The sequence below is a fragment of the Zonotrichia leucophrys genome, chromosome 12 (assembly GCF_028769735.1).
Source record: "Zonotrichia leucophrys gambelii isolate GWCS_2022_RI chromosome 12, RI_Zleu_2.0, whole genome shotgun sequence".
Lineage (NCBI taxonomy): Eukaryota > Metazoa > Chordata > Aves > Passeriformes > Passerellidae > Zonotrichia > Zonotrichia leucophrys.
The window spans coordinates 15,369,711-15,395,766 of record NC_088182.1 but is presented as its reverse complement, the minus strand read 5'-3'; the positions used below and the strand labels follow the sequence as shown (position 1 = coordinate 15,395,766).

At 43.6% G+C, this 26,056-nt stretch overlaps 1 protein-coding gene across 2 annotated transcripts in view; it reads right to left on the bottom strand.

The window, feature by feature from the left end:
* Nucleotides 1-25,794, bottom strand: part of MAPKAPK3 (MAPK activated protein kinase 3) — a 46,919-nt gene extending 21,125 nt beyond the window's left edge. The window contains exons 1-2 of one of the 2 annotated variants that reach the window (XM_064724080.1): nucleotides 25,661-25,794; nucleotides 24,532-24,899 (exon numbers count right to left, since the gene is read on the bottom strand). In XM_064724080.1, the coding sequence (XP_064580150.1) occupies nucleotides 24,532-24,774 (243 nt within the window). In that variant the 5' untranslated portion in view covers nucleotides 24,775-24,899; nucleotides 25,661-25,794. Of the gene's footprint in view, nucleotides 1-24,531; nucleotides 24,900-25,299; nucleotides 25,519-25,660 lie in introns of those variants that run through there. The other variant, XM_064724081.1, reaches the window with a different exon arrangement.
* Between the last annotated feature and the right edge of the window lie 262 nt (nucleotides 25,795-26,056).

The window sequence follows — 26,056 nt, the reverse complement described above, 5'->3', positions numbered from 1 at the left end:
TTCTTACCTTGTAATTTTACTCAAGTGTCTGATATGAGGCTTGTCTTTGAAAAGGGAAAGGAAAAAAGAGGAAAAGAAGAAAAAACCAAACCCACCCCTCAACACAAACTTCACTCCTGCCAGCCACGAGTTCATAAATTCTGATAACAAGGAGTCAGCTGACTTGGCTTCAGTAATTTATACAACTCAATCCTTGGCTGAGCAAAATGAATGAACCTTGCTTGTGAAACTTTGCTGTGTAAGAAAACTGCAGCAGTACAAAACACTGTGGCACTTCCTCACATCTTCAGCCAATCAAACTTTCCCTCTGCTGTGACTTCAGCTATTCATAGAACACTAAAGTAAATTCAAGACTACAGTTTTGATCTTCCAGATGTCTAAGAGCTTTATGTCTTGAATCAAAGCAAATAAAGGATCACTTAAAACTTTGAGATGTACCCTATAGCAAACACTTTTGACACCTGCCATAGTGAAATCTCCCACAGTGAGGACACATCCTGCCTGGCCAGGACTCACAGTGGTCTTGGGGCCAGTCTGAGACACAGATTTCCACAAGAACTATGGCCATCAAAAAAACCTCTGTTTTCTGAAGTGCCAGTTGTATTTCCTTACCTTTGATGTTCTTCTGTGCAATGACTGATGCAGCAACACCTCCAGAATACACCAGCACTTTTTGTGGCCATGAAATGGGCTGGAATGTGCCTGACCCTCTCTCTCACAAGCTTGTCTATGCTGTACTGACAGTCACAGCTCCTAAGCTCCATTTAAACCATCCCTAATCAACCCTCCTCACAATAATATGTTATCCCATGCCATTTCTGTTATATTTTGCTATATTTTTGTCTTAAACCTCTGTTATTCTTTAATAAAACCAAAACTCCTTTACAGCATACCTGATAGTAGTGACATTCTGCACACGTTTTCCACAGAAAGAAGGGGAAAGAGCAAATATAGATATTATTCTAAGTGCTCTAATTTCAGTTCTAACTGCCATGAAAATCACCTGTACTGCCTGTGTGGGACAGCAGGGCCATGATACCAGCATCAGTAAGCCACGACACAGCTTTGCTGGAGCAGGATGTGGCAGAAGGCACTGAGAACATCTAAGTCTGATGTTCTCTTTCCTAGCCTTTGCTCTAATCAGCAGTATGAAAATTAACAGAGATGTGATAATACTAAGCAAGGTAAAAGATAACACTAACAAGGCAGAAATGAGGAACATGTTTAATCTCATTAAGCACAGATAACAGTAGCTCTGAGAGAAACGTGAGCTGTCCCCCAACCTTTCTCTGTATTTTTTTGCATGTGTGACTGCAGTCATGAAGATAAATCACTCAGGAACTCCCAGGAAGGCCTTGACAGAGGCTCTTTGGGTTGCCTGCTGGATTCCTGCTGTGGCCATTTGCCATGTGTCTGTCTTTCCATCCTTCTCTGAACACCAGCCCCATTTTGGGACAGCTGACACCTTAATGAGCTTCCCCCCACGCCTGCAGCCCTGCTCTCCTCCATGGCCCCATCATTTGGCAGAGAAACTCAGAACAAAGATAGTCCTGTCATACCCCTGCCCACACACCTAAACTCCCTTTTAGCTGACTTCCCATCCCCTTCCACATGAATTTCAGGCTGCCATCCATGCATGCAAAGCTTGGCAATGTGCCACCCCAGGCCAGCTCTTTCTCAGACAGAGCTGTTCCTCCTCGACATCATCCTCCTCTACACACCCACATTTGTGCATTCTGTCGCATGGCCAAGCAGTGTCTCTCTCCTGCTGCATCGTCTGTCTCCAGTACTCCTAAATCATGCAAAGGACCCAGAAATAAACAAAAAACTCTCAAATCTTCCTCCTCCCATTCCATGGGGCTCATCTACTTTGTTTAAGGGAAGACTTGCTAAGTCCCTGACATCAGTGGCACTGACAGCAGCTCCACGTCTCTCACAGCAGACACTGAGATTTGACCCAGTTATGGGAATCTCACTGGAGTGACTCTGGCCAGCACAACATCAAACACTCCATCTTAAAAGCTGTCACCTGTGGCAACTTAACTCCTCTGCAAAAATAAAACAAAGCCCTAAAGCCTTCAGCAAGGACATCTGTAAGATTTCTTTGTTGCTTCAAATCACTGCTGTATGTTTTCACACTCGTGTCTGTGCAAGCTCTGCTGTTGGCATTTTCAAGCAAAGATGTGAACCTGTTTCTAAGGCACAACTCAGTCCATAGCTCTGTGGATGGAAGCTTAATGGTCCTCCAGGCAAAAAGATCCCTGGAACTCTGATTGTGTACAGCCACAACATGACAGAGAATAGTGTGCCTGTGAACAGAAACAAAACTCTGCGGCACTCAGCAGAGCTAGAAATGCAAAGGAAGCCATTAAGAGAAAAAGTAGATTGTTCTCCCAAGAGTTCTTCTCCTTATTTTGTCTGAATATATGTTCTAAAGCTAAGTAAACCAGTACACAGGAAAGGCAAGGAAAGAAAAATACTCCAGGGGGAGGGGGAATTCAACAGATGGAATCAACACAGGCAAGTGACACTGCAGTAGAACTGTAATTTATGTTACAATTCTCATTGATGGCTTTTTCTGGGTGCACAGTCTCAGCCACCCCTGGTTACAGCTCTGCTTTGTCACAATGGCAGCAGAGCCCAGCATGACTTTCCTTTCAAGCCCCACAGCACACTCCTGGTGCAGCTAATGCCTTACAGAACTCATTACTTGATGAAGCACTCTTTAATATCCACAGCGCTGGAAAACACTTGGAACGCAGCTGGGATCTGCCAGCTCATACAAAGCCCTACACTCCCTCACACTTCCCTTCAGAAACCTTAAACACCCTGCCAGCCTCCGTTAATTAAGATCCCTCACCAGGTAAATGCCCCATCCTCCTAATCCACAGCTCCCTTCTCCATCCAATCCTGGCACCTGCCCAGCCCAGCCAGGCTCCCACCCTGCCTGGCTGAGAACCCAAGCCCTGCAGACTCTCCTGCAATGGCTGAGAACTCCTGATCCTGGTGAGCCACAGCTCCAGCTACTCCAGGCAAGCAGACTTTGCTTTCCCAGTCATCCCAAGGGAAGGGGATTTCCATTTCGCTGCCCACTTTATTTCAGTTTTTAGCCACCTTGTCTACTCTAAAGATTTTCCCTGTACCAGGATATGCTGTGGAGTGAGAGGTGTGAGCAGAGGGCTCCTTCCCCAACATCCATGTTCCATTTCTTTGACAGAGGTTAGGGAGGAATGCTCCATGTTCCCTGCAGCCAGCTGACAGGAAGGAGTCAGACACCACAAAGGTAGAGAAGAGCAGGAGCAGCTTAAATGGAAGGGTGTTATTTTGCCAAAATCAAGAGCATTTCCTTCCCATTCCTGAATAATTTCCTCTCTCCTCCTGCCTTGTGTTGCCTGCCTCATGACTGTACATGAAAAAGGAAGAGGAGGAGGATCTCAGGAATATTTGGAAGTCTGATGTTTTGATGTCTTGTCTAAAGCAGCACCATGCTGAGAGGAATGCACAGGGGTCAGAAAAATGAGATGTAGCAAAAGCACTGATGAAAAACAAGAATCATTCTAGGAATTAGATCCTTTTCATCCTTCCAGGCTGAAGCATATCCATCTCCCTTTCTTAAGGCACTGTCCTTCCCCTCCTCTCCCTGCAGCAGGAGCTGCCTGTGGTACACTGCAATGTTGGCTCACTTCCACAAGTCAGCATGTCTGAGAGACTCTGGTGGAGGCAGGGGGAGGAGGGAGTGACAGAGCTGGGGCAACAGAAAAGGGACTCAGGAGCCACCTGCCTGCTCCCAGCTAACATCAATGCCCTGGGAACAGCTGCCCCATGGAAGTGTTCCTGACCCCTGAGGTGATGCTTTCACAGAGGCAATGTGTGTTCATCCAGCCTCATTCTCCTGGATGTGACCCACCAGGGGAACAGGAAAACATCCCTGCACTGAAGCCATGCTAACAGGGAACAGACTGTCCAAGCATGCAGCTGCTGCTCCCTCCTCTGAGCTGCTCCAACCCTGCACAGCAGGCAGTGGCAAGGGGAGGAGGCACTCAGCCATGATGCTCTTCCCTCTGTTGGGAAGACAGATCCCCAGGTGGAGACTGCAGGGGTAAGGGGAATTTGCAGATTTTGAACATCATGCCACACCCCAGAAGATCTGGATGACACCTGCTTAATATGCAGGATTTTGTCCAAGACCTGTCAGGTGGTGGTAATTTCAACTTCCATGGGCTAATCCTTCTCCTGTCACCTAAAATGCTTTTTGCTTATTTATTTATGGCCATATAACACTTTCCCAAGAAGGGGCTACTTTGAAAACCTTTAGAAACCATCTCTTGATCCATCTTCATAATTTCATAACCAAGGAAGGGTCATTTGTTTGTAAATTCTGACACATGTTTGACCCTCCTGCCCCCATTGGTCTCCAATGGCAGTGACAAGGGCTGCTCACAACCAGCAGGAGGCCACCCCCAAAGAGCATCCCAGTGTCCCTGCCCCCACAGGCTCCTCCACCTCAGTGCTCTGCTCTGGCTGAGGGAGAACCCCTGAAGGTCTGGGGAGAGAACCTGAGGACAGTGATACATTGTTCTCATCACACAGCTCTGCAGGGCGAGCCCAGCCAGGTCACCAAACCCGATCCCTTTCAAACACTTCTTAATACTAAATGATGATATCAACTATTGCAGGAGCTGCAGACATTTTTCAAACCTTACTGCATTAAAACTCAAGTTCTGAAGTCTCAGTTTCTTCTTAGAAATGACTATTCCAAACTGAGGCTGTGATATTTTGAACATGGGGGGGTACTCTGCCAGAATTCATAATTACCACTATCTGTATTTCTAACTGCAAGATTAGAACTATTTTAGTCAAAACTAGAAGTTTCTACATGAAAATATTCAGCAGATTGGTAGAAAAGCATTCATAGGTCCTGAACAGAACCACCATGGAAAACCACCAAGAGACCCTGGATTTCCAGATCAGATAATGCACAAATTCCTATAAAGTCTGGCTGCAGAAATCTCCTTCCATACCCTTGCTCTGCCTGAATTAGATGAGGGTGTTCCACTTCAGTACCTGAGTCCTTCCATCTCTTCCAGAGAACTCTTTGCATGCCCACAGTGTGCAGTGCCTCCCAGTCCCCACACCTGAAACACAAGCTGGCAAAAAAGGGACATAGCCCTGAATTCCTCAGAGCCCAGCTGAGGGGGACCCAATGCCTGTTTTGGGAAGGCTAAGGCTATTCTCACTTCTTGTGAGGAGTTTTACAAGTTCCTGTGTGTTTCTTAGTGCAGAGGATACAAATTGTTGTATTTGATCAAGTTTTCATGCAATCACAGTACCATTTTCTGCTCAGTTTGAAGGGAGGTGTTACCAAAAGCAATTGTCACAGAACAAAAGAAAAGGTGAGCTTAGCAAGAAAACAAGAAAACCTCCTCAGGGATACATGGATTCATTACAGGGGAGGGGGATTCAGAAGGAAGACACCCCCAAGGCAAGTTTCACCAGAGTGGCAGCAGCACAGAGCTGCAGCCAGGGCTCTCAGGGGATGCCAGGCCAGAGCTGCAGTTATTTTCTAGATTACACACTGCCACAGCAAGAAGTGCTGGGAAAACACTGCTGCTATTTCCCAAAGGACTCTTACAGAAATATCTGCTTCACTCACATATCCCAGGGAACCTTCTGTGAAAAGACCACAAGAACTTGGGATTTGGAATGTGAAAGTGAAGCCTCTTCATAACTCTGTAACATGCTTACCCAGGCAATTTCTAATAAAGGGTGATTCAGCCTCTGAATCAGAAAGAAAAATTATCTTGCCTGTTGAGAAAGATGGAATAAGGTTTGGCTGCAGGAGCAGGACTGAAGTCTGGATGCTTAACTCAAATGACTAAGTGCTTCTTTTTCACAACCCAAATTCTGGCTACCCCAGAATAGCACCAAACCCAGAAACCAAAAAATAATGTTATAAAAAAACAAAGTTTCATATTCTAATTAAGCAATTATTTAGAGGAACTAAAAATGGAACAGAAACCAATCCTAGAATGTGAATCAAGTGAAGTGAGCCACAGAGCCTGCCATGCTCCTTTAGACATGTCTAGAAACTTGAAATTTTAGATTTACCACAACCCCACCTCTTGCTCTGCCCAAAAGAAGTCTGGCTGTAACTTTTAAAGCTGCACTGTGCCCATATCTTTGGAAGCTTGTAAATAAATTCTCCCCACCTTTGAGCTCTGTTCAACTCTGCAGGCCTTGGCCTTGAGTTCCTGGCTGTTTTGCAATGTGTGCAATAACTTTGCTCTCCTGGATACAACCATACAGTTGTCTTACATACCTTGCAAGAGGTACAAAGCCAAACAGATATCTGGCAGAAGAAAAAGCCAGAAATATATTTAAATCCCAGTGCTCTCAGGCACTTGAAAGGTGAAATTTAAAGGTTGCATTCTGCAGAGATACCATCAAATGTAAATATTACAGATTTATAAATAGTCTATAGTGTTGCACATTCTTGCAATATTTCTCAGTGCAGATTTCATCGAGGCCACATATGATAACATTATCTCCTTTGACTATGCAAACCTTCCAAAACACATTTGTTCTTGCCTGTCCTAAAATCCAGGGCACACAGTCAATAGTCACATTCCTCACCTTATCTTTCCCATCTCCTGTTAATGCTGTCACCATAGATTTTCTTATTATCAATAATCTCTTGTGTTCAGCGGGGATTTATTATTTATTGTGCCTTTAGCTCAGACATCTTGTTTCCCAGTCTTATTATTTGGGTAAAGTTAGTGTAGAATTCACAGTGAACAGAATTCACTTCAAGACATGGAAGAGAGCAGGCATCACACCCCCAATCCACATCTTCCCTCCTTCTGTTCTTCCCTCTCTCCTGCAATACCCCAAAAAGGATCCTTTGCATTGCTCAGGGCACACAGGGCTGCCAGTTCCAAAATTCGAGAAATATTTAAACTTTTCAGATCCATTGATATTCTTTTACACAGCTGAGCTGTTAATGGCAGGCCTATAAAAACTGGAAAGGAAAACCCAGTGTGCTTTCCCACCAGAGCCATTTGCAGTGTGTCCTGTGACCACTGCACACACAGAGGCACCTGTAAAAGCAGCTTTGGCAACTCAAAACCCTGAAGTTCTGATCCAGTTTAGGCAAATGAGGTAACTTTTGTAAAGAGAAATGAAGAAGTAAAAACCGAGTCATCATCTCTGCATGTTCCTGACTAAAAAATAAATAATTAGCAGTAAAGCAGATGAGGCCCAGGGTGCAGCTTTCACTGGAAAGGCTTCAGAGGAACACAGGAAGAGCAGGGAGGCTTTACTGGAAGGGACTGATGGCAGCATCAGCAATAACCTGAGCACCACTGGCCTCCTGAGCAGTATTCCTTGAAGCTGTGGTGTGATCCTCTCTCCATGTGCCACTGACCCCAAGGGTCCTGCAGCTCATGGCCTGGAACTGCCTGGAAGATTTCACCAGGGATTTTCTATAATGGATTTACATACAGGCAACCCATGGACTGCTCTGGCTTGGTCAAGAGCCCAAGCTCTTGCCATGAAGAGACTGGAGCCAGGAATCTCAGATCCTTTTCTGGGTCACAGACTTCTTTTGGGACAAAACCTGTCTTTGGATGTCACTTTCTCACGTTTTACTGCAGTGGGGTGCTTTGGCATAAATTATTTGGCAATCTTCAACAGAGATGACAGAAACTGTAATAAATCCTAATAATATAAATTCTGTGCACACAGCAGAACTGAGCAATTCCATCAGTTCTGCTGTTTCTCTAAATTGTTTTCTCTGAACCATTTAATACCCTTTCAATAAATACATAATAAATAAAATGTTGCAGAAAGAAAAAAGAACCATTTGTCTATCTTCTGCTTGCTAAGAACAGGTCTTTGTGATAATTACCAAAAGCAAAATACATATTTTATAATATGATTAAAATGGCCTTTATAACATCAGTGAACTTTATTATTAAGGTGCTTAATCTTAAGGTACTTAATTCAGGTGAGTAACCTGAACATTGCTGCTTTTGTATGTGTTAAACACAATATTATTACACACTATTCCCCCCCTTTAACTTCATCCTTACACCAGAGCACAGCCTGAAGCCAGGCTGGATGCAGGCAGGGATGCAGGGACAGGATGCCCCTCCCATCTCCTCTGCATTCCACACAGACACTGCAAAGTGCAGCATAAGAAAGAAATCTTGTGGTTTAACCACAGCTGAATGCTACTCTGAGGATTCTCCTCTTGCTGAAGTCTCCTGCAATGCTCAGGAAGTCAGCTGAGCCCCACAGGTACTCTGTAATTGCCTGCTCCTCATTTCCCAGGGCCTGGGCACAGCTTGGGTCTGAAAAGCTCCACTGAGTCCAAGAGCAATCTGTAGCTGTGGGGGAACCCAAACCAAGCCACCCTCATCTGAGATATTTCATAGGCAGCTCACAAAACTTGGGGGAATTTGACAAGTTTAACCTTTTCACCTGCTCCACACACACAAAGTAGAGACAATGCAAACTCATCTTAAAGCCACATTGTGAAAATAACAGGGATCCATTAGAGTGAATAGGCATTAGAGTGAAAACAACTCAAAGCACAACCAGGAGGAAGTGAACAAAAACCCAAACCCTGTTTTCAGAGCAGGCCTCAGCTAACCTGAAATGGAGAAATCCATACACTGAACAAGGACAATGAAACCAGCTATTGAAATCAATCATTTACCACTCCAATATTTTTGTCTGTGCACTGAAAAACCCTTAAGTGGGATAGAAAATACAGAGTGCAGGATAGTCAGAAGTACAAACACAGCATAGATCCTGACATCTCCTACATCTGAATGCTCCATTTACCAACACAAAAATGCTATTTATGAGGGAGCTTTGTGTATGTGAGAGCAGACTGATCATTACAGATTTGGAACTTGGCTGAACTTGGGATGATTTTAAGGGTGACAGGGCAAGACACGCCCAGAACAAAATTCACCCCTCAATAAACCTCAAATCCAAGTAACTGGCAAATTACTAACACTAAATTTGTATTTTATGTAGTCAAAACAACTTTTTCCTCTAGTCTTATTACTGGAAAAGGTTGAAAAAATTCTGCCCCAAACAACTCCAAGGTGTGTGAGGCCACGCAGAGCAAGGCAATCCCACCAAGTTCTTGCTCCAGCCCAATTCAGCCTCTGTGCAGAGGCACAGTGGAGTTCCCTGCAAGGAGAACTCAGAGCACTGACCTCACCACAGCATCATTTTCCCTGACATCTCTTTTTTCTTTTCTTTTTACACGAGATTTTTCACATTAGTCACAGATCTGATGTCTTCACCAAGATAAACCACTCTCTCAAGTTACAGATATTTTGCCTGAGCAAGGACAATGACTTTGGTGGTTATTTTTGTTTCTTTCCACAATGAACTCTGATACTGCCCTAGAGGCTAATTACATCAGGAAAGTAATCAGCATTTTGAGATGCCTTTTCCTGATGCTGTCTTCAAACCACATCTATTCAGCTTTCATCACTGCTCTCCCTTCAAACAGCCCTTATCCACAAGGATCTGCTTTGGAACAATTCAGATGGTTGATGTTTCCTTGACAGGCAGTATCTGTCACTTGATGCAGAGATTTGGCTGCAAAGGCAGCTCCATCCACACATTAAGTGGTTCCAGCACTATTATAGGGAATCAGATCAACCCTGATGCACCAAATATAACCTAGGGTCGCCATAGAAAGTTCTTTAACTTCTTTAATGCTGCTGTGCTGTGATTAATTAATCCCCAGAAGGGATAAACTCAAGTATCTGCATGCATTAGGCTTAATATTTTACTTCTGCCTATTTCTCACATCTTCTGGAGAAGAACATGTCTTCCACTTTGTTTTGATTTTGTAACATTGTATTGATGACTTTATTGTTATTAATCTGTACCTCATACTTCTGCTTGAAAATCATTTACAAAAGCAGAGGAATCAATTGCTTAACACAACTCTCAGCATCTTTTACTGCAACTTCTTCATTTGCTTTGCTCAAATACAGCCTAATTTTTCTGGTATAGTAAAGAATCAAAGACTTGTATAAAAGACTTGATACCTTTATTAAAGCCTGATTGATCCAATAATCAAAACTAGGAATTATCTTCATTTCAGCATTATATTACACAAAATTGTGCCACTACACTGCCTTTAAAAATAGGTAATTTTCTACCACTCTGATTTTGTTTTAACTGAAATAATAAAATCAATAATTCTTAAACTCATTTATCTGATTGTTCGTTTCTCTCAGTAAGGGTTATTATCTCATGTCTTTCAACCCCACTATACTTATTAGTTGGTTTTATTTTCCTCAATTCTACTGGGCTATACCAGATCCTTTCTGTACCTTACTCTTTTTATCTTACAAAGTCTATGGGTAAATAATTTGCTGCCTCTTTTTCTCCCATTTCAAGCTATCATTAAAACAGGTGAAATTAGAAGATACTTATTTCATATTTCCTGACTTGTGGGGCAATGAATAACACATTATATTTTAAGAAGAGAATTTTACAAAAATGCAATCAAACTAAAGAAGTCAGACAGTTTGACCAATTCTGCAGCCACTGTGCAGAGCAGCACAACCCACAGCCCAGCCTGGAGGGAAACAGCCCAGGGAAAAAAAAAAGCAACAACTGCATGGAAAATGTCCTCTGGCCAACCAGCAGAAATATTAAACATGCCTCATAGCTCCTGCAAGTCTTCCATGGGAGCACTTGAACAAAATAACCAGGTAAACTTTGGCATATTCTGCTGAATAAGAGCCTCATGTATCCAAATTTTTCTAACCTCATTTCTGGCGAATTCCGAGATGTAAAAATAGAATCCTGTGTGGAAAGACAGGAAGATGTAAATGTTGAGGTTGGAACAGAGATCTCATGGGGACAGAGTTCAATGGAAGAACCTTGGAGGGTCAGAGGCACAAAGACAGCAGAGTTCCAGGGAATGGCAGCAGCAACATCTGCTCTGGGACTCCCCTCTCCTACAGCCTTGATTTACACAATGTACAGGAGCCTGAGTATTCCCCAAAATGCTTCCTGACTTCCACTTTCACAGGCAGTGAGCAAACAAAGAGAGCCTCAAAACTGAACTCCCAATCCAAGGCAAACTCCAATAGGCTTTTCAGGAAAAAGGCAGAAAGGCATCTAACATTGTGGAGAGCCTGGTTTAAGCATGGCTTAAAGAAAGAGGCCATGAAGGTATTCAGCTGAGGGAAATATAGAAGCCTGCTGTAAAAGCAGCCTTTCCCAGGCTTGATCCTGTAAATAATTAGGTTCTCAGCCACCTTTTATATAAACAACAAGATTCTCAGACCTTTCTGTCCTTGGCTGCTACTGGGAACAGACGGCCACTCTGGGAATACATATGAAGATTTTGAGAACCTTTCATATCATGGTGGGAACACTGATCTTGGTTTCAGTAAACTAACTTCAGGTATTGTAAACAAAAGGAGGAGCTGAAGTTTTCTCTACAGCCTATCAGGAGCTCAGATTTTGCAATATGCATGAAGTGAATTAACACTGTTATAAAAAGTGCCTAGTTGTTTAATAAATCGGAGTCAGATGCGAAAAATCAACAAAGGTGGTCGCTCCCTCACTTCAACATAACATTTCTGGTTTAGTTACTCATCCTACAAGTTAGGGTTTGTTGTATATTTGCAGTTACTAACAAGCCTCCAGTGGGCTAGAGTTCCCAGTAATTAGTGATTATTTGTTCCATTTTCTCTAAATAATACAAATTTTGGCTCTCATGTTCTTACACAAAGATATATACAACAAGGAAAAAAGGGCAAACCACTGTATTTTATTTTGAGCTAACAAGGTCCATGATTTCAGAAAATAAGAAACATGCAAATAATATACCAGAGCTTATGTTTCTATATAACCAGTAAAAATAAAATAAAATTAGAGAGAAAAGCCTCACTGAATGGGGAACATATCAACTGCAAAGAAAAGGTAGAGATAATACAGTTCTATCTTGCCTCAGAAAAAGTTCAAGTGCAAATTCTGGTTTTATTTTTAAAGCAATTTTACTTTTTCTCTTTTTTGGTGCATTATTTAAAAAAGTTATGTATTGAAAACACCAAATTTAGTAGCTTGGAAAAAAAATCAACAGCAAATATAATTATATTTGAAAACTACAATTTCTATTTATTGACTGCTAAATGAACTCTGGAAAAAGGGAAAAATGTATAGAGTGATGTCTCACAGATTACTTTCCCCTCATATAATTTTTAATAAAAATTCTGAAGTTTTGGGGTGGAAGCAAAGTTGACATTTACTGACATTTAGTAGTTAAACTGTAATCCTTCCAGAGAATGAATAGCAGAAAAAGGTGGGGGTGGAAGAGAAGGGAATCAACTTCTGCTCTGATTACACAGAAGAAAAAGTTAAAAAGCATGGAATAAACTGAATGAAAGCACAAACCCAGGAGTATTTGCAGATGAAGCTCTCCCAAACAAGGGGGGGATGTCAGAGTTGCCAGGAATTCTGATTTTGGGCTCCCTGGCAAACAGGCAGTCAGCTCCCGACCATTACTGGCCAGCAGTCCCACCAAGGTGGGAGAGATCACTGCTCCTGGTGTCTCAGTGACCAACACACCCTGACAGGGATCCATTTGTGTGGTGAGGGAGGTGCTTCATAAATCTAATGAACCCATTTTCTAAAAGCAAACAGAAAATTAGAAGACCCCCATAAGTTTTGAAGCAGGGACACAACTGCTCTGTGCAGATACAAAGCACCAGTCAAGGATTCTGTGTTATCATGCACAGGAATCTAAAGATTGCTACAGTCCACAGGTAGAAGGTATTCCAATGGGTAACTTGCAGATTTAAACGTGGTATGAAAGTGTAAATTATCTTATTACAGTTAATTTATTTTTTAATTAAAGTTTAAGTATCATTTGAAGCCTTGAACAGACACCTTAATGCAGCCTAATTTCTCAGTAGGGTCACTGCATTAGAAAAGTTCCTCCTATGAATGGTTTCAAGTTAAAAAGGTGAAACGGAGGGAGTTCTATCCTGGTGAGCTCTTTTGCAAAAACACTCAAACCTGGTAGACTTGGGAGCTTTAAAGGATCCTGGTCTTCAGAGAAGGAGAGGAGCCCTTGGTAATAAGAAGCAACACAACCCAGAACATTTATACTAATAATATATTAACAGTGTTAATCTCAGGCAAAGAGCATTTAATGCTCTTGTGCACATGAAGGGGGAATGACAAGCAGCAGTCTCCTGGTAATCCCCTGCACAGCAGGAAACCAAGGGATGATGGGACACATTCATGTTATTAATTTTTAATGTAAAACAGAGCAATGCTCCTTGGTGATGAAGGTGCTGTGTTGTGCACACGGGAAGGTGGTGTCCAGCGGTGACAATAACAACACCTCCCCCTACCAAGCCATTCCTATTTTAACTTGCCCAAATGCAGATGGAAGATCAAGTTTAAAAGACAGAAATTTCCTTTTTGGTCTGCCCAGTCACAGCATCCTCAAGAAGCAGAAATAAATATCTGGAACTTGCATGACTGAGTTAGAAAGCAGTTGTTGAGCACTCAATACAGTCACAGCACCCTGAGTGGCCTCAGGTGGTTGAGTTTAGGGTTTACATAACCAAAACCAGAACACCAATCTCCTCATGAGCTTTGATGCTTGGGATAGATGGCACAGAGGACATGGGAGATGCCCCACACTGAGCAGGATCATGGATGCTTTCCCACACTCCCCTCAGAGATTTCTGTCTCACACTGACTGCCCAGGCTCCAGCTTGGGCCATTCTCTTCTTCCAGAGCTGCCCTCCTGTCAAAGCTGCTCCCTTCTGGCAGGACAGAGGAACAATCCTGGTTTGGTTTTAGACCCAAGCAGTCCTACCCAGTATTTACCTCACATTGCCAAGACTGCCACAAACAGCAAGAAGCATTTAACAACAAATTACTACTGCTGTGTTGGATGTTTCATTGAACCAACACGTGTGAGAACTTTTTCCTTATTTTCCCTGGGAAACTTGGCTTTTGTGCACACAGCACAGCATTCACCCTCCCTCACACCTCCACGAGTGATTCAGACAGCAGAGAGGTGGGAAAGACTCAGAACTAATTGCTCTTGTATGAAGTGTTTTATCAATAATGTATACTGCTGTTTTCTGCTCCTCTGAGTGCAGCAAGAGGTCAGTTTGGCAGATCTTGAGTGTCTTGTCCCGTTTCTCAACAGTAACAGACACAGAGTTAGACACTTGCCTGCCCAAGCCAGGCAGTCACAGCTGTCACAGCAGAGACACCCTGGCAAGCAGGGATTCTGAAATCCAGCTGGAAAGGAAAGTCACCCTCACACTCCCTTCACCTTCACAAGGTCTTTAACAACAGCATCTCAGCACCAGCAAAAAGTTACTACAGGCCTAAGAGACTGGAGAGAAATTCTGCTTGATACCAACCCACCAGAACTGGAACTACTTCCAAATTAATTGACCTTTGCCCACGTGCCACTCCCACCTTGGCAATCTGCTTCCCTGCACTCTTTGGAGATGCTACTTTGTAGGTTTTCAAACATAAAAAAAAAAAATCAACTTTAAACCCTTCCAACTAAACATGATAAACCTGGAAAACCACCTAATTCCAGTACACAAGACAGCTGTGCAGACATTTTGCCCTTTGTAAGCATGACTTACACCCATGAACTCTGATGCAAAGCCAGATACTTGCTAAGAAACTGAAATAAAGAGTAAGAATACAACCAGCTCCCAAAGTAGTTTGCAATTCTATTCCAAGTTCCAGATACAAAGTTTAGCCTTTAAAAGTCAATAGCAGACATGCAAAAATTGAATTAAAACCTGCATTGGGGTGCATCATTTCATCATATATTTAAGCCAGTTTAAAGTATTAACTACCCATGTCTGAAGTTTCAGCTTCTGGTTTGAACTGTCTTTAGCAGTTAGGTTTTACCCTAATTCATATTAAATGTGCAAATAAGAAGCAGAATGTGCCTGAAAGGAACTTTCAATAACATCACACTTTTTATTTCCACAGGCCAAGTCTCATAAAGCCCCTTCCTTCCTGCCCTTCAGAAGAAGGGGGGAAAAAAGGATCTAAATATGAATAGCTGTTGCAAAAAACCTATTTCACTTTATGTTTACACCCAAGTTTGGACAAGTACAAGTTGCCCAGGAAGACACACCATTAACATGAAATTATTGTGCAAGGGATGGACAATACCCAGAGGCACAGGCACCAGCAGAGCTGAGGCCACAGCTCCATTTCCCTCTCCTTAGACAGGAGGATATTGTACCCCTGAAGCAGCAGCACATTCAACACAAGAGAAACAATAATATGCCTTCTGAAGCTCAAAGTTTCATTATTTATCCTGACAGTTTTGTGTTTATCTGTTGCAACAACAGGATCTGGAAGATCACAGCTAAATTTGTACAGTCTATTAAAACTACAGGGGGTTTCTTCACATTTGAAATGCTCAGAGAAGCTCTGTTTTCTTTCAAGATCTCCACAGCATCACAACCTCTCAGCTCCTGGGGCAATGAATTTCACAGGTTAACTGTGTTTTAGAAATTCCTTTTAAATAATGCAATATTCCCAGGTCAATAGCAGCAAGGCTCAGTTCCCACCCTAAGGAAATGGGTGCCTTGGAAAACCCAACCAAGCAGGTTTAATTGGAGCAGGTTTCACATTACTGGGCAAGGTGAAAGGATTGACAATTTTTCATGTTATCATTCACACACAGACATTGAACATGGGTCAGAAAGAATAGTGCTTTGCTCCCCTTTATCACAAACTTACTGCTGCAGGGTTTGGATGTATGCAAAAGCCCTATTTGTTCACAGAAAAACTCCTTAAAAAGCAGAGGACACAGCAGCGCCCTTACAACAGAGGCTTGAAAGAACAGGAAGCTTCAAAGCATCAAGGAACCACCAAGCCCCATCTACCTCCCAAATGTCAAATTTTGACTGTAAATTGATTGGAAAGGGAAGAGTAGAACAAAATGAAAGGCTTTTACTCTTCACCAAGACAATGGGGACGTTGTGCTGTAGCGTGGCTGCAGCAAGGCCGGTACGGTGGCACAGCAGCTGAGCCAGAAAATGCAGCGCCCTCCCCTCCCTACCTCGGATCTCTGACATCTTTGGTGCTAACAACTCGTTGCTGTGGAAACCAGACTGCCTCTGACAAAGCCACATTGACTCAAAGCAACATGTGGGAAAATGCAATAAGGCCCTGAGAGAAATTAATCCTTTACACGAAAAATAAATACAATTTTGGTTAAGAATTAAGCAAGTAAAGGGGAGTATTTCTCAGAGTCAGAACAACAGGCAAGGATGACACTGGCAAATGTCAGGCCTTGTGGCACTGGAAAGGGATTTTAAGGACATTTCATCCCTGAATATATGTTAGATTCAGGGCTAAGGAGTACACAGGAGTCCAACACAGAACACAGGTGTGTGAGGCAGCTGCTCCCTGTCCAGTTTGAAACTGCTCTCCTTTGAAAACAAAACTCCACCCAGCCCCACCCCGCAGTACAACAGAAGGCAAGGCTGGCACAAAGCAGCACTGAGGGCTTTCACAAGGCCCAGGCTGACTCACACCTGGGCAAAACACCCAGCCAAAACCTCAGCACAAGCCAGGCCTGGCCAGAGATCACGAGTGCTCCACGCCCTGCCATTCCCAAACCATTTATATATCTCAGAAATGCCATCCAAAAATCCCATAAACAATCCAATTTTTTTCTGATTTCTCTCCTTACAACAGTCTCAATAAATCTGTCCTCAGCCTTTGTTGACTCAGATCCCAGGAGCTGCTTTAGGGCCTGTCACTTGGAATGCCAGCATCCTTAAGAGAGTATTCAAGAAAAAAAAATCCTGGGAAAAAGCCCATGGACAAGAGCCAGAGTTTGAACTGGCAAGACTTAAGATCTGTGCACAGTGCAACTTTAATAAGACTGGCTCCTTATCCAGATCATCTGAAATTACGCATAAAGATGGCACACTCAGAGTGATTTGTTTGGGTTTGGGGGGTTTTTAAAACAAATTCAGCAGGCAAACTTCTCTGGAAGAAAAGTTAACTTTTATACAAATCTAATATTTGGGGTTTTTCTTAATACAGGCCATGGAAACTCCAGTGCAAAGTGCCAGGTATCACAAAGATTCAGGAACTGGGAGGCCACTCATGATTTACATGCTGAGCAAGAATCCTCTCCCGTTCACTGCCGAGGTATTAAAATGCTGCAGCGTTACAGCTTAATCTCATTTACGGAGCTTTGAATCATCTTAAGTGCTTAGGAAGTCTGTGTAAAATACCACAATCCCTGCAGTTCATACACCCTAATCCACACAGACCACACCACCAGCTTTCACTGCTGCTGATGGAAAGGAGTTCTCACGGTTCCCATTAGTTAAGCAGGGCAGCTCCTGCCCAGCTCCAGCACTGGCCACATCCCTGCCCCTTCCCTTCCCTTCCCATCGGTGTCGCTGTGTCTTCAGAGAGTGCAAGAGCCACACAACTCTGCAGGGCCAAAAGACATAAAACACAAAGCTCTGCAGACAACTGTACTGTTGGTAATAGAATATTACACACCATCCTAAAGTCTGCTGTTCTAAAGACACATCTATCATGGAAAACCAAAACAGGGGAACAGATTCAGGTCATATGAGAAATGGGAAATTCTTCAGGGTTAAGCAAAGATCAACTGCAAAAATATTTAGGGATGCAAAATGCTGCATGATGGTGTAAATAAATCGAAGACTGTATCATTTTTTAAAAGAAAAAATAAATCACTGTATACAGGGAAGGCATTAAAACAGAACACTTCATAGACAAGATATTAATCCACTCACTTCCTCAAATTTGCATTGCCTCTTGCCCCCAATAACAGTGACACCTTCTTTCTCTGTGCTTCCCATGAATTTATCACAGCAGGAACAGAATCTCTGCTTTCTGCTGAAACTGAACTGGCACAAAAGACAACAGGAAGCCATTCATTCTCAGGCCAGGCCACTCTTAACACAGGGTGCTACCACAGAGGAAAATACACTAAGGAAAACGGGATGTGTGTGAGCCTTGACATCCAGGTGTGGAGCTGATTCTTCCCAAATGTTATCAGGTTTTTCCAATCTGGGAATCTCTCTACATGATATGAACACAAGTAAATACACCTGAAATACACTTGTGTTGTAAATTAAGTTTAAAATTCTTGCATCTTGCTCCTTTACACTTAAGCTGATTTGCAAAATCCAGTTACCTGCAACGAGATTCCCACTAGCACAAATCAGCGAGGTTTCCATTGCTTAAATGGCACAGAGGATTTGTACTGTAAAGCGAGGAGGGGGAGATGGAGAGGAGCTCTGTAGTCCGAGGAGGGAGTGGCGATCAGCGGTGTCTGACCGAGGCACACGCGTGCTCTGCTCTCAGCACCCTGCCCGCAGCTGAGTCACGCACTTATCGGGAGCTTTATCGGGGCTTTGAACCTGGCAAGGCGGGAACACGCCTTGATCTTCCCCAGCTTTGTTGCCGTGCAAGTCAGGCTGGAACGTGTGCCGGCTTGCTGAGAGACCGGGGAGAACAGAGAGGTGCAAAGTAGCATCAACATAGTTCTGCTTTTTCAAGCTGACTTAATGGTTTATAGCATTTGGCTTTCTGTTTCTGCTTCTTAGGCTTAATTAATTGCCATTTAATAAAATAAATTTATTACATATGGTTCCATTATTTCAGACTGAGCCCATATTTTTATTTTTTTTTATTATTTGCTATATTTCAAATAAAGAGCAGACCAGTCAAGAATGTCAAATCTTCAAAGTAAATGGATAAGTCCTCGTTTTTTAAAAATTAACTAGTCCAACTGACACTTTGAAAGGTGCCAGTCTGGCCCCAATAAGTACAAAGTGCTCAAAGACTCTGGTCTTGAATGACTCACTGGTTTAAAAACAATTCTTGTAGCAGTAGAAACGACCCACTTTTTAATCGACTGGAAGTTATTTTAGGTATTTTATGCATATTTACATAATAGTCACCAAGATTGGCACTGAAGGATAAAATTCAAGGACCAGTCTGATGCTATCCATATTTTAGGCACTCTGTGTAGACAGGGCTGCCATTTCACTGGAACTCTTCTGAACTCCTGTTCATTCTGTGCTGTATCCAGCTTTGATCTACAGCACAGCCCCCAGACTTTGTTACTCGGACCAAGCTGTGCTACTGACACTGAATTCACTGTAGCATGAGCTAAAGCAGCATAAACCCTCTGCAGGGAACACGGTAGGTAAGAGAGAACTACAGAACACTTCACTAGGAAGTGCTGATTGCCTCCAGAAACACACAATCATTCCAGAAGAGCTGCTTCACCCTGGATAAAGCCTGTTACACTTGCTTCCCCAAACTGGCATCACAGTTCTAAGCTTAGCACACCATTATTCTTCCTTATGCCAAAAATGTTGAAATGTTTCATTCCTAATCTGGCATAATTCTCTTCTAAAAATGCAATCTGCAGCATCTCAGAAGATTGGTAACATTTCCTATTCTACAAGCAATCATCAGCCTAAAATAACCTTCACTTTCACTGTGTGCAGTGCTTTCTCCACTGCTGCATTATTTTCCTTGGTCATTATCTTACTTCGGGCAGCAAGCAGGGTATTTTACAAGCACCAGCTATTTAGATAATTTGCAAAACAAATACTTTGGACTGTACAGGCTCTTGTTTGTGAGCAATCATGACCTAGCTCCAGGGTAAACTAACTGGAAACAGACTATCCCAATAATAGCTTTTGCAGAACTATTTAATGTAATCAGAAACATTAAAACTGAGTGGGAGACAGAAACATAGCTCAAGACTAAATGAAACTGAGGCAGAATGCCTGTCTCTGTCCACAGCAACTCACCTATGGAAAGCAGAACAACATTCTCTAGATAGTCCTATGTGCAGGTCCCAAAAATAATTTTGGGAAGGACTTATTTTGCAAAATTTTTACCTCCATTACCTGTTTTATTTTCTTCTGAGAAGAAAGTTGTGCTAACACTCTTATGCATAGCAGCAGAGACTCCTACTCTACAATTATTTCTATCGTTCACTAAATATTCTTCAAACCTAAAAGGCAAGGAGGGTGTTCAATTTTGTGTTTGCTTTTTGCTTTATTTAACATTTGGGCTATGCCTATTTGTCTTCAAATCAGCAAGTTACAGTCACTTTTCTGCTGGCACAGAGCAGCACAAGACATTTTCCATGAGGCAGGGGATGGCTCAACTCCCTATGTATTCCAGAGGATGAGGTCTGTGTGTAGATGTGGTACCTGGGGACATGGTTCAGTGGTGGGCTTGGAAGTGCTGGGTTAATGGTTGCACTTGATCTTTAAGGCTTTTTCCCAACCTAAGCAATTCCATGAAGTAGCAGGTCCATTGATACACCCTCCACCTGAGCCTGGAAGTGCTGGGTGGCTGGAGGATCTGCAGCACACAGGGCAAGTGCCCAGTGCTTGGGGGGAAGCATTTTACCACTGCTGCTCAGGAGTTACCCATCCCCAAAGTGTCAATGCACCCATAACCAAGGTACTCAGCTTTTCTGAAGTTCCAAGGGTCTTTGTTTTGTGGCTATGCCTGAATTTTCTTTCCATTTCTTCAGGAGAGAAGCACCACCTCTTTACTGAAGATAAATAGTATGGCAATGATGTCTAACACTGTTTTTATATCCTGAAACATCCACCAAAATCCTGAAGCTGCAGATGCAGAGAAGCCCCAATACCCTGCAGGAGGCTCTCTACCTCTCTGTTCTCTCTATTCTTATTATTTCTTAATTCCAGCTCTGAGCCCTTCCTACCATCTTCCACAAAAATAAAGAAGATCATCAAATACATGGAAGTATTATTTTGACACCACTTAGCAGGAATTTGTGCCAAAAAAGAAATGAGGGAAAAGGAAAGAAAGAACAAGGAGCTTTAGGTTGGGGTTTTTTTTCATGGAAGGCAAGTCCCAGGCGTTCACATTTATCCTCACAGGTAAGCAGCTATTTTGGTTTCCTCCTCTGCCTAAAAACAGTGAGGAGTGCAAACACCAGCAGAGAACACTGGGGCAGATGTCAGTGTTAAAGGAGTGGAGGTTAAACTTGCCCTAAAGCCCCAAAAGGTAAAGTGAACAGAAGGGGGCAGGCTGGCAGAGAGGAGATAAAAATAGAAGAGTGACTAGACTTCACTTGACAGCTATTTCTGGATCAACTATGGAAAGAGATCTGAGAAGCTTTTCTATTTGTAAGGGAGGCAGAGACCAAAGCATAGCTGCCTTCTAGAAGGCCACAGTCCTGCACAGCAGTTTTGTTTATGCTTCTGCTTTTCTAAATCCTCGTGTTCTCACTATTTGGAAACAGTGCTCCTCAGCCAAAATGTCATTATGTGTCTAAGTGAGAAACCAGATGAGATTTTCTGGAGCAGGACAGCAATGCCTGTGGCATTTCAATTTAACAGAAACAAAGCTGACAGCACATTGTAAACTGGGCAGCAAATCACAATGCCAAGCAGAGTAAACTAAGCCACACAGTATTTTAGGAAAATAACCAAAACCCTGCAGTATCTCCAAAAGGATGTCTTGTGTTCTCCCACTCCAAAATGATTAATGAAATTCTAACCTGTTCCAATTATAGATATGGACTAACAACAACAACAGGGACCTCCCAATTACAGCATGGAGTGCTTGACTGATGTATGGCTCTGGGAATGAATATTTTTGCCTGTTCAAGCCCTTTCCTCTTGAGTACCCCTGCTAAAATTCCTTCCATTGAGTAATTTCTATCCAGACCCTGGCTGTGCTGGCTCTGTTCCCATTTAAAAGAAAACCTGCAGGCAGAAAGCAGTGTGATCTGCCCAGTCAGGAGCTGCTTTAATGGGCAAGTTTGATGAGAAGGGGAACAGCCTATTACACTTTATCTTCAGCAGCAGGAGTGATGTTCTTCCTTTCCCAGGAGCAGGTTACAGCAAGCACTATCATGCCTGAAGTATTTGTCCACAAATATACATAAATCTCAATGGGTATGTGCAAGCAACCTCCAGAAAAAAATCCATCCAGCATCCCTTTTTTTCATGTTCAACTTGCAGCTCAGTCTCTCCATTTCTCCTTACCTGTCATACCAGTTGGGTTTGCTCTGTAACAGCTTCATCAGTCTCACTTTCTATTCCTGTAAGTGAATGATAACCCTGCCATCACACCTGAGAAGAACGAGCAGTGGCAAGGCCCTGTTGTCCCTACACAGAGAATTCTGCTGTGAAGCTGTTTCTGAATATTTTTTTCCTAAGCTTCTTGTCCCTTTTACATAACTGCTTTGACTGGATGATTTGCTCTGAACTGTCATCTGGAGCAGGTTTGGGACTTGTGTGGCCCAGTTCAGGTTTCACAAGAAACAAAGGAAAAACTTCCTATGAATATTTTCATCCTTGCAAATATCTTCAGGGCTGGGAAAAGATGTTTCTATTCTTGCAAATTAACCAAGCAGAGTTTTTATCCCTCCTTGCTGGATAATCTCCTCACTAGACCATCTTTGCAGAGAGCAGAGGATTCTCTCTGGGCTGCTGGCAGTTTTACTTAATTGCATGTTTAACTTTTTATTCAGCACTTAAACCCATAATGATGAGAAATGCACACATGCAAGCAGCAAACTATTATCTGCCATTCAAACTCCATAGAGAACTTATAAACATCTTAATATTGCTGCCATGCTTCTGTCCTGTTCAGAAGAAAAGTGCACACATTGCACAGCTGGATGGGAAACACGATGACAAACACATTTACAGGGTAAGGTCAGTGATCCATCAGCTATTGCTGACCTGAAATGACTGGAGAAGTGGAACTTTGCTCCTTAATGTATATTAAAAGTTCTGAAAAATCAGCCCACTCAATCAGTGCTAAACACAAACAGGTATTAGAGACTCCACCAATAGGTTCCTCCAACCCATCAAGCAGAAGACATTCTATCAGGGCACAGCAATTTCCATTCTCTTCTCCCCCTCCCCAACTCTGAGGGCTAAAATAAAAAAATAGTTTCCAGATGCTAATATACATTGGAATATGTTTTCTACTTCATTCCAGAGGTACAAAATTTGCTCTGGAACATAATTGTTGCTACTGGATTGCCTTCTGGAAAGGCAACTTCTGTTTTAAAATGCTTCCAGCCCTTATGACTGCAAACCCTTTGAAGTGTGAATGATCTCTAACCAGCAACAAAGCCACTGAACTCTTCAGAAACAGCAGATCAGCTTCAGCATTAACTATGATCCTTCATCACAGTATGCTAACTTTAGAAATTAATGTTGCTAGCACTGCAGAAGGACCTGAATAATGGCTCATCTCAGAGCTGCAAAGATGTGACACTCCCCATGGCAGGTGCAAACCCCAGCACCTGCAGTCTGTTGTCAAAACCTCCAGTTTCCCTATGATAAACTTCTGTCAGTCAGCTATCTGAAGCTAATACAAAAGAGTGTGATAAACTACATCAGAGTGTTGGAAACACGTGAATTAATCAGCAAATTATTGTATCATAAGCTTTTCTAGTTCCTCTATTAAATTTTTTCCAGTACCCAAAGCTGCCAGGTATTTCCAGGCTTCTCTACCACAATGCAAAGTTCTGTTTGCCAGAGACCATCCTGAGGCCTTGGCAGAGCCTCCAGCTGAGCCCTGGCAGATCCACTCTGCTCCCAGCACACATGGAGTATGAATAGGGACAGGAAGGATACCTGAGAGCCTCCTGGACCCACCAGATTAACACCAGCAAGGAATCTGTAACACCCATAAGTAATTCTCATGACAATTATGCTTCAGCTGCTTTTAGTCTTCTGGTACTGAACCATCCTGGTTCTCATCCAGGCTGCTTTTTTCCCAATAATGTGGTTTAAGAGCACCAAGGAAATTTTCAAGTTTAAAAGCTGCAGAACAAAAGGCAAGTAAGCTTTATGCTCTCTAATGAATGGTTATTGCTCCATTTATTTAAGTGGTACTTACCACCATAAATATCTACTAAACTCACTTGCCATACTGGTGTAATCAGTGCTTTCCCAGGAAATAGCCTTTGGTAAATTGATCACAAAAATAAAGGAGGAATATAAATTAACAACTAGAAATGCTCCTTAAGAAAAATCTTCATACAGAGGAAAGACTGAAGATCAATGAACATTTAAGTATTTCACAGCTTAGGCCTATTCACTGCACAAGATCCAAAATAGTTTCCTTTGTGAGTATTGCATAATATGTTCATTCAAAATCTAACAAGTTTTCTCCCAGAACACACCAAGACACGGTTCTCTCCCCTACTTTCTTGTCTTTTAAATATGAACATGAGAATTTCACAGCTGATAATATTATTCTGGAAACTACACAGAATATTCTGGAAAAGACTCAAGCTGGGACTCCAGTGTTGTGATAGCAAATGTTTCCACATATTCAGATTCTTCACGCATCACTCTTTGGGAAAGGTAAGCACAGAACAAGTAGTTTTTACAGGGAATGAACTTTGGCCTCCAAACCATAAATAAGGAAAAAAAGACAAAACACACATACCTTCAAAGCACATTTCTGGCCTGTCTGCTTGTTGAAACACTCCAGTACCTTGCCATTGATTCCTAACCCTAGCACACGTTTGGAGAGTTTGTAGTCGTCTGTAACTGCATGTTTTTTTATCTCTAGTTTGACATGGGCTGTTCCCCCAGGCAAGGATTTCACGCTGCTCTTGCTCTCCACACTGCTCTTGCTCTCCACGAGACTCTCTGCCTGGGATTCCTGTTCACCTTCACTTTGTTCCATATCAGGGAAGAGTCTGGGAGGACAGAGATACCCCACAGGAATCTGTCGGGTACCTTCAGCAGAGCCCGTTCTCTAAAGCAATCAAACCCAGTGCTTCAGGCAGTCCATTTGCTCGCCATTTAGTCCTGAGTAAAAATGTAAACACATGTTAGTAATTGATATCAACTAACTGTTGTCCCACCTGACCGCTTTTCTCTTAACAAGATGACCAGGTGCCAGAGAGAACACAAGTGAAGGGTCACCTCAGGAAAGCACACTTGAGCCTTACAGACCTGTCACCCCAGTTCAGTACACACAGCTCACAGGCTGCAGGAATAAATCACGTTTCTACTGCAACAAAAAGTTACTGAGTAACTGCTGGGTCTTGGACTAACACCACAGCTAAGGTCTGTACAAGAGAACAAGGCTTCGAGCTCAACAACCCTCATCAACCACTTGTTGCATCAACGTTTCATATAGAAATCCTCACAAGGGTCCCCTGCCTCATCCCGACACTCCCAAATTGCGCAAGAGAACCACGAATACCTGGACTGAACCCCAGAGCGGCACTGCCTGAGGAGGCACCGAACCCTGGGACTGTGCTTTAATTGCCCGGGTCCCCATGCTAGGGGCAGGGACCTCCAAACCTCCCAGAAACTGCAGTCCGTGGAGATGCCATGGCGTGGCTCCCAAAGCCGGGAGGGTCCCGCTGGGGACCTGAGGGGGATCCCCGGGCCGGGTGCCGGTGCCAGCAGCGCCGTTACCAGGAGTGGAGGGGCCGCTCGCTCAGGCCCCCGCGCTGAGGCGGCGGCGGAGGGCGGGAAAGCCCTGAGGCGAAGCCGGGAGAGCGGGGGGGCGGCGGCGGCGGGAGCCGGGCGGGGGCAGCTCCACGCCGGAGCTCCATTACCTGCCTGTGGCGGCGCGGCCCCAGCCGAGGCTTCCCGGAGCGGCTCGGGGAAGGCGGGCTCTGCCTGGGTCCGCCCCGCCGCCCCGGGCAGGTGCGCGCCGCCTTCCCGCCCCGAGCCGCGCCGGGCTGCCGGCGGCGGGACCGGCCCGAGCCCCGACAAGCGGCCCGGACTGGGCCGGGCCCGAGACGGGAGCGGGAGCTGCCTCGTGTTCAGCTTCCACTGCTCGGGCTCCCCTGGACAACCCTGGTGGGGAACAACCCCCGCGGTGGTTTTAAGGTGATCTAGGGCGGCGATTTAAGGCACGATATTAATTTATTGGGGTAAACGGCCCTGCTAGAGGGGGGAAATGAGGCTGCAGCGGCGGCGGCTCCGGGCTGGTACCGCAGCGCGCCCGC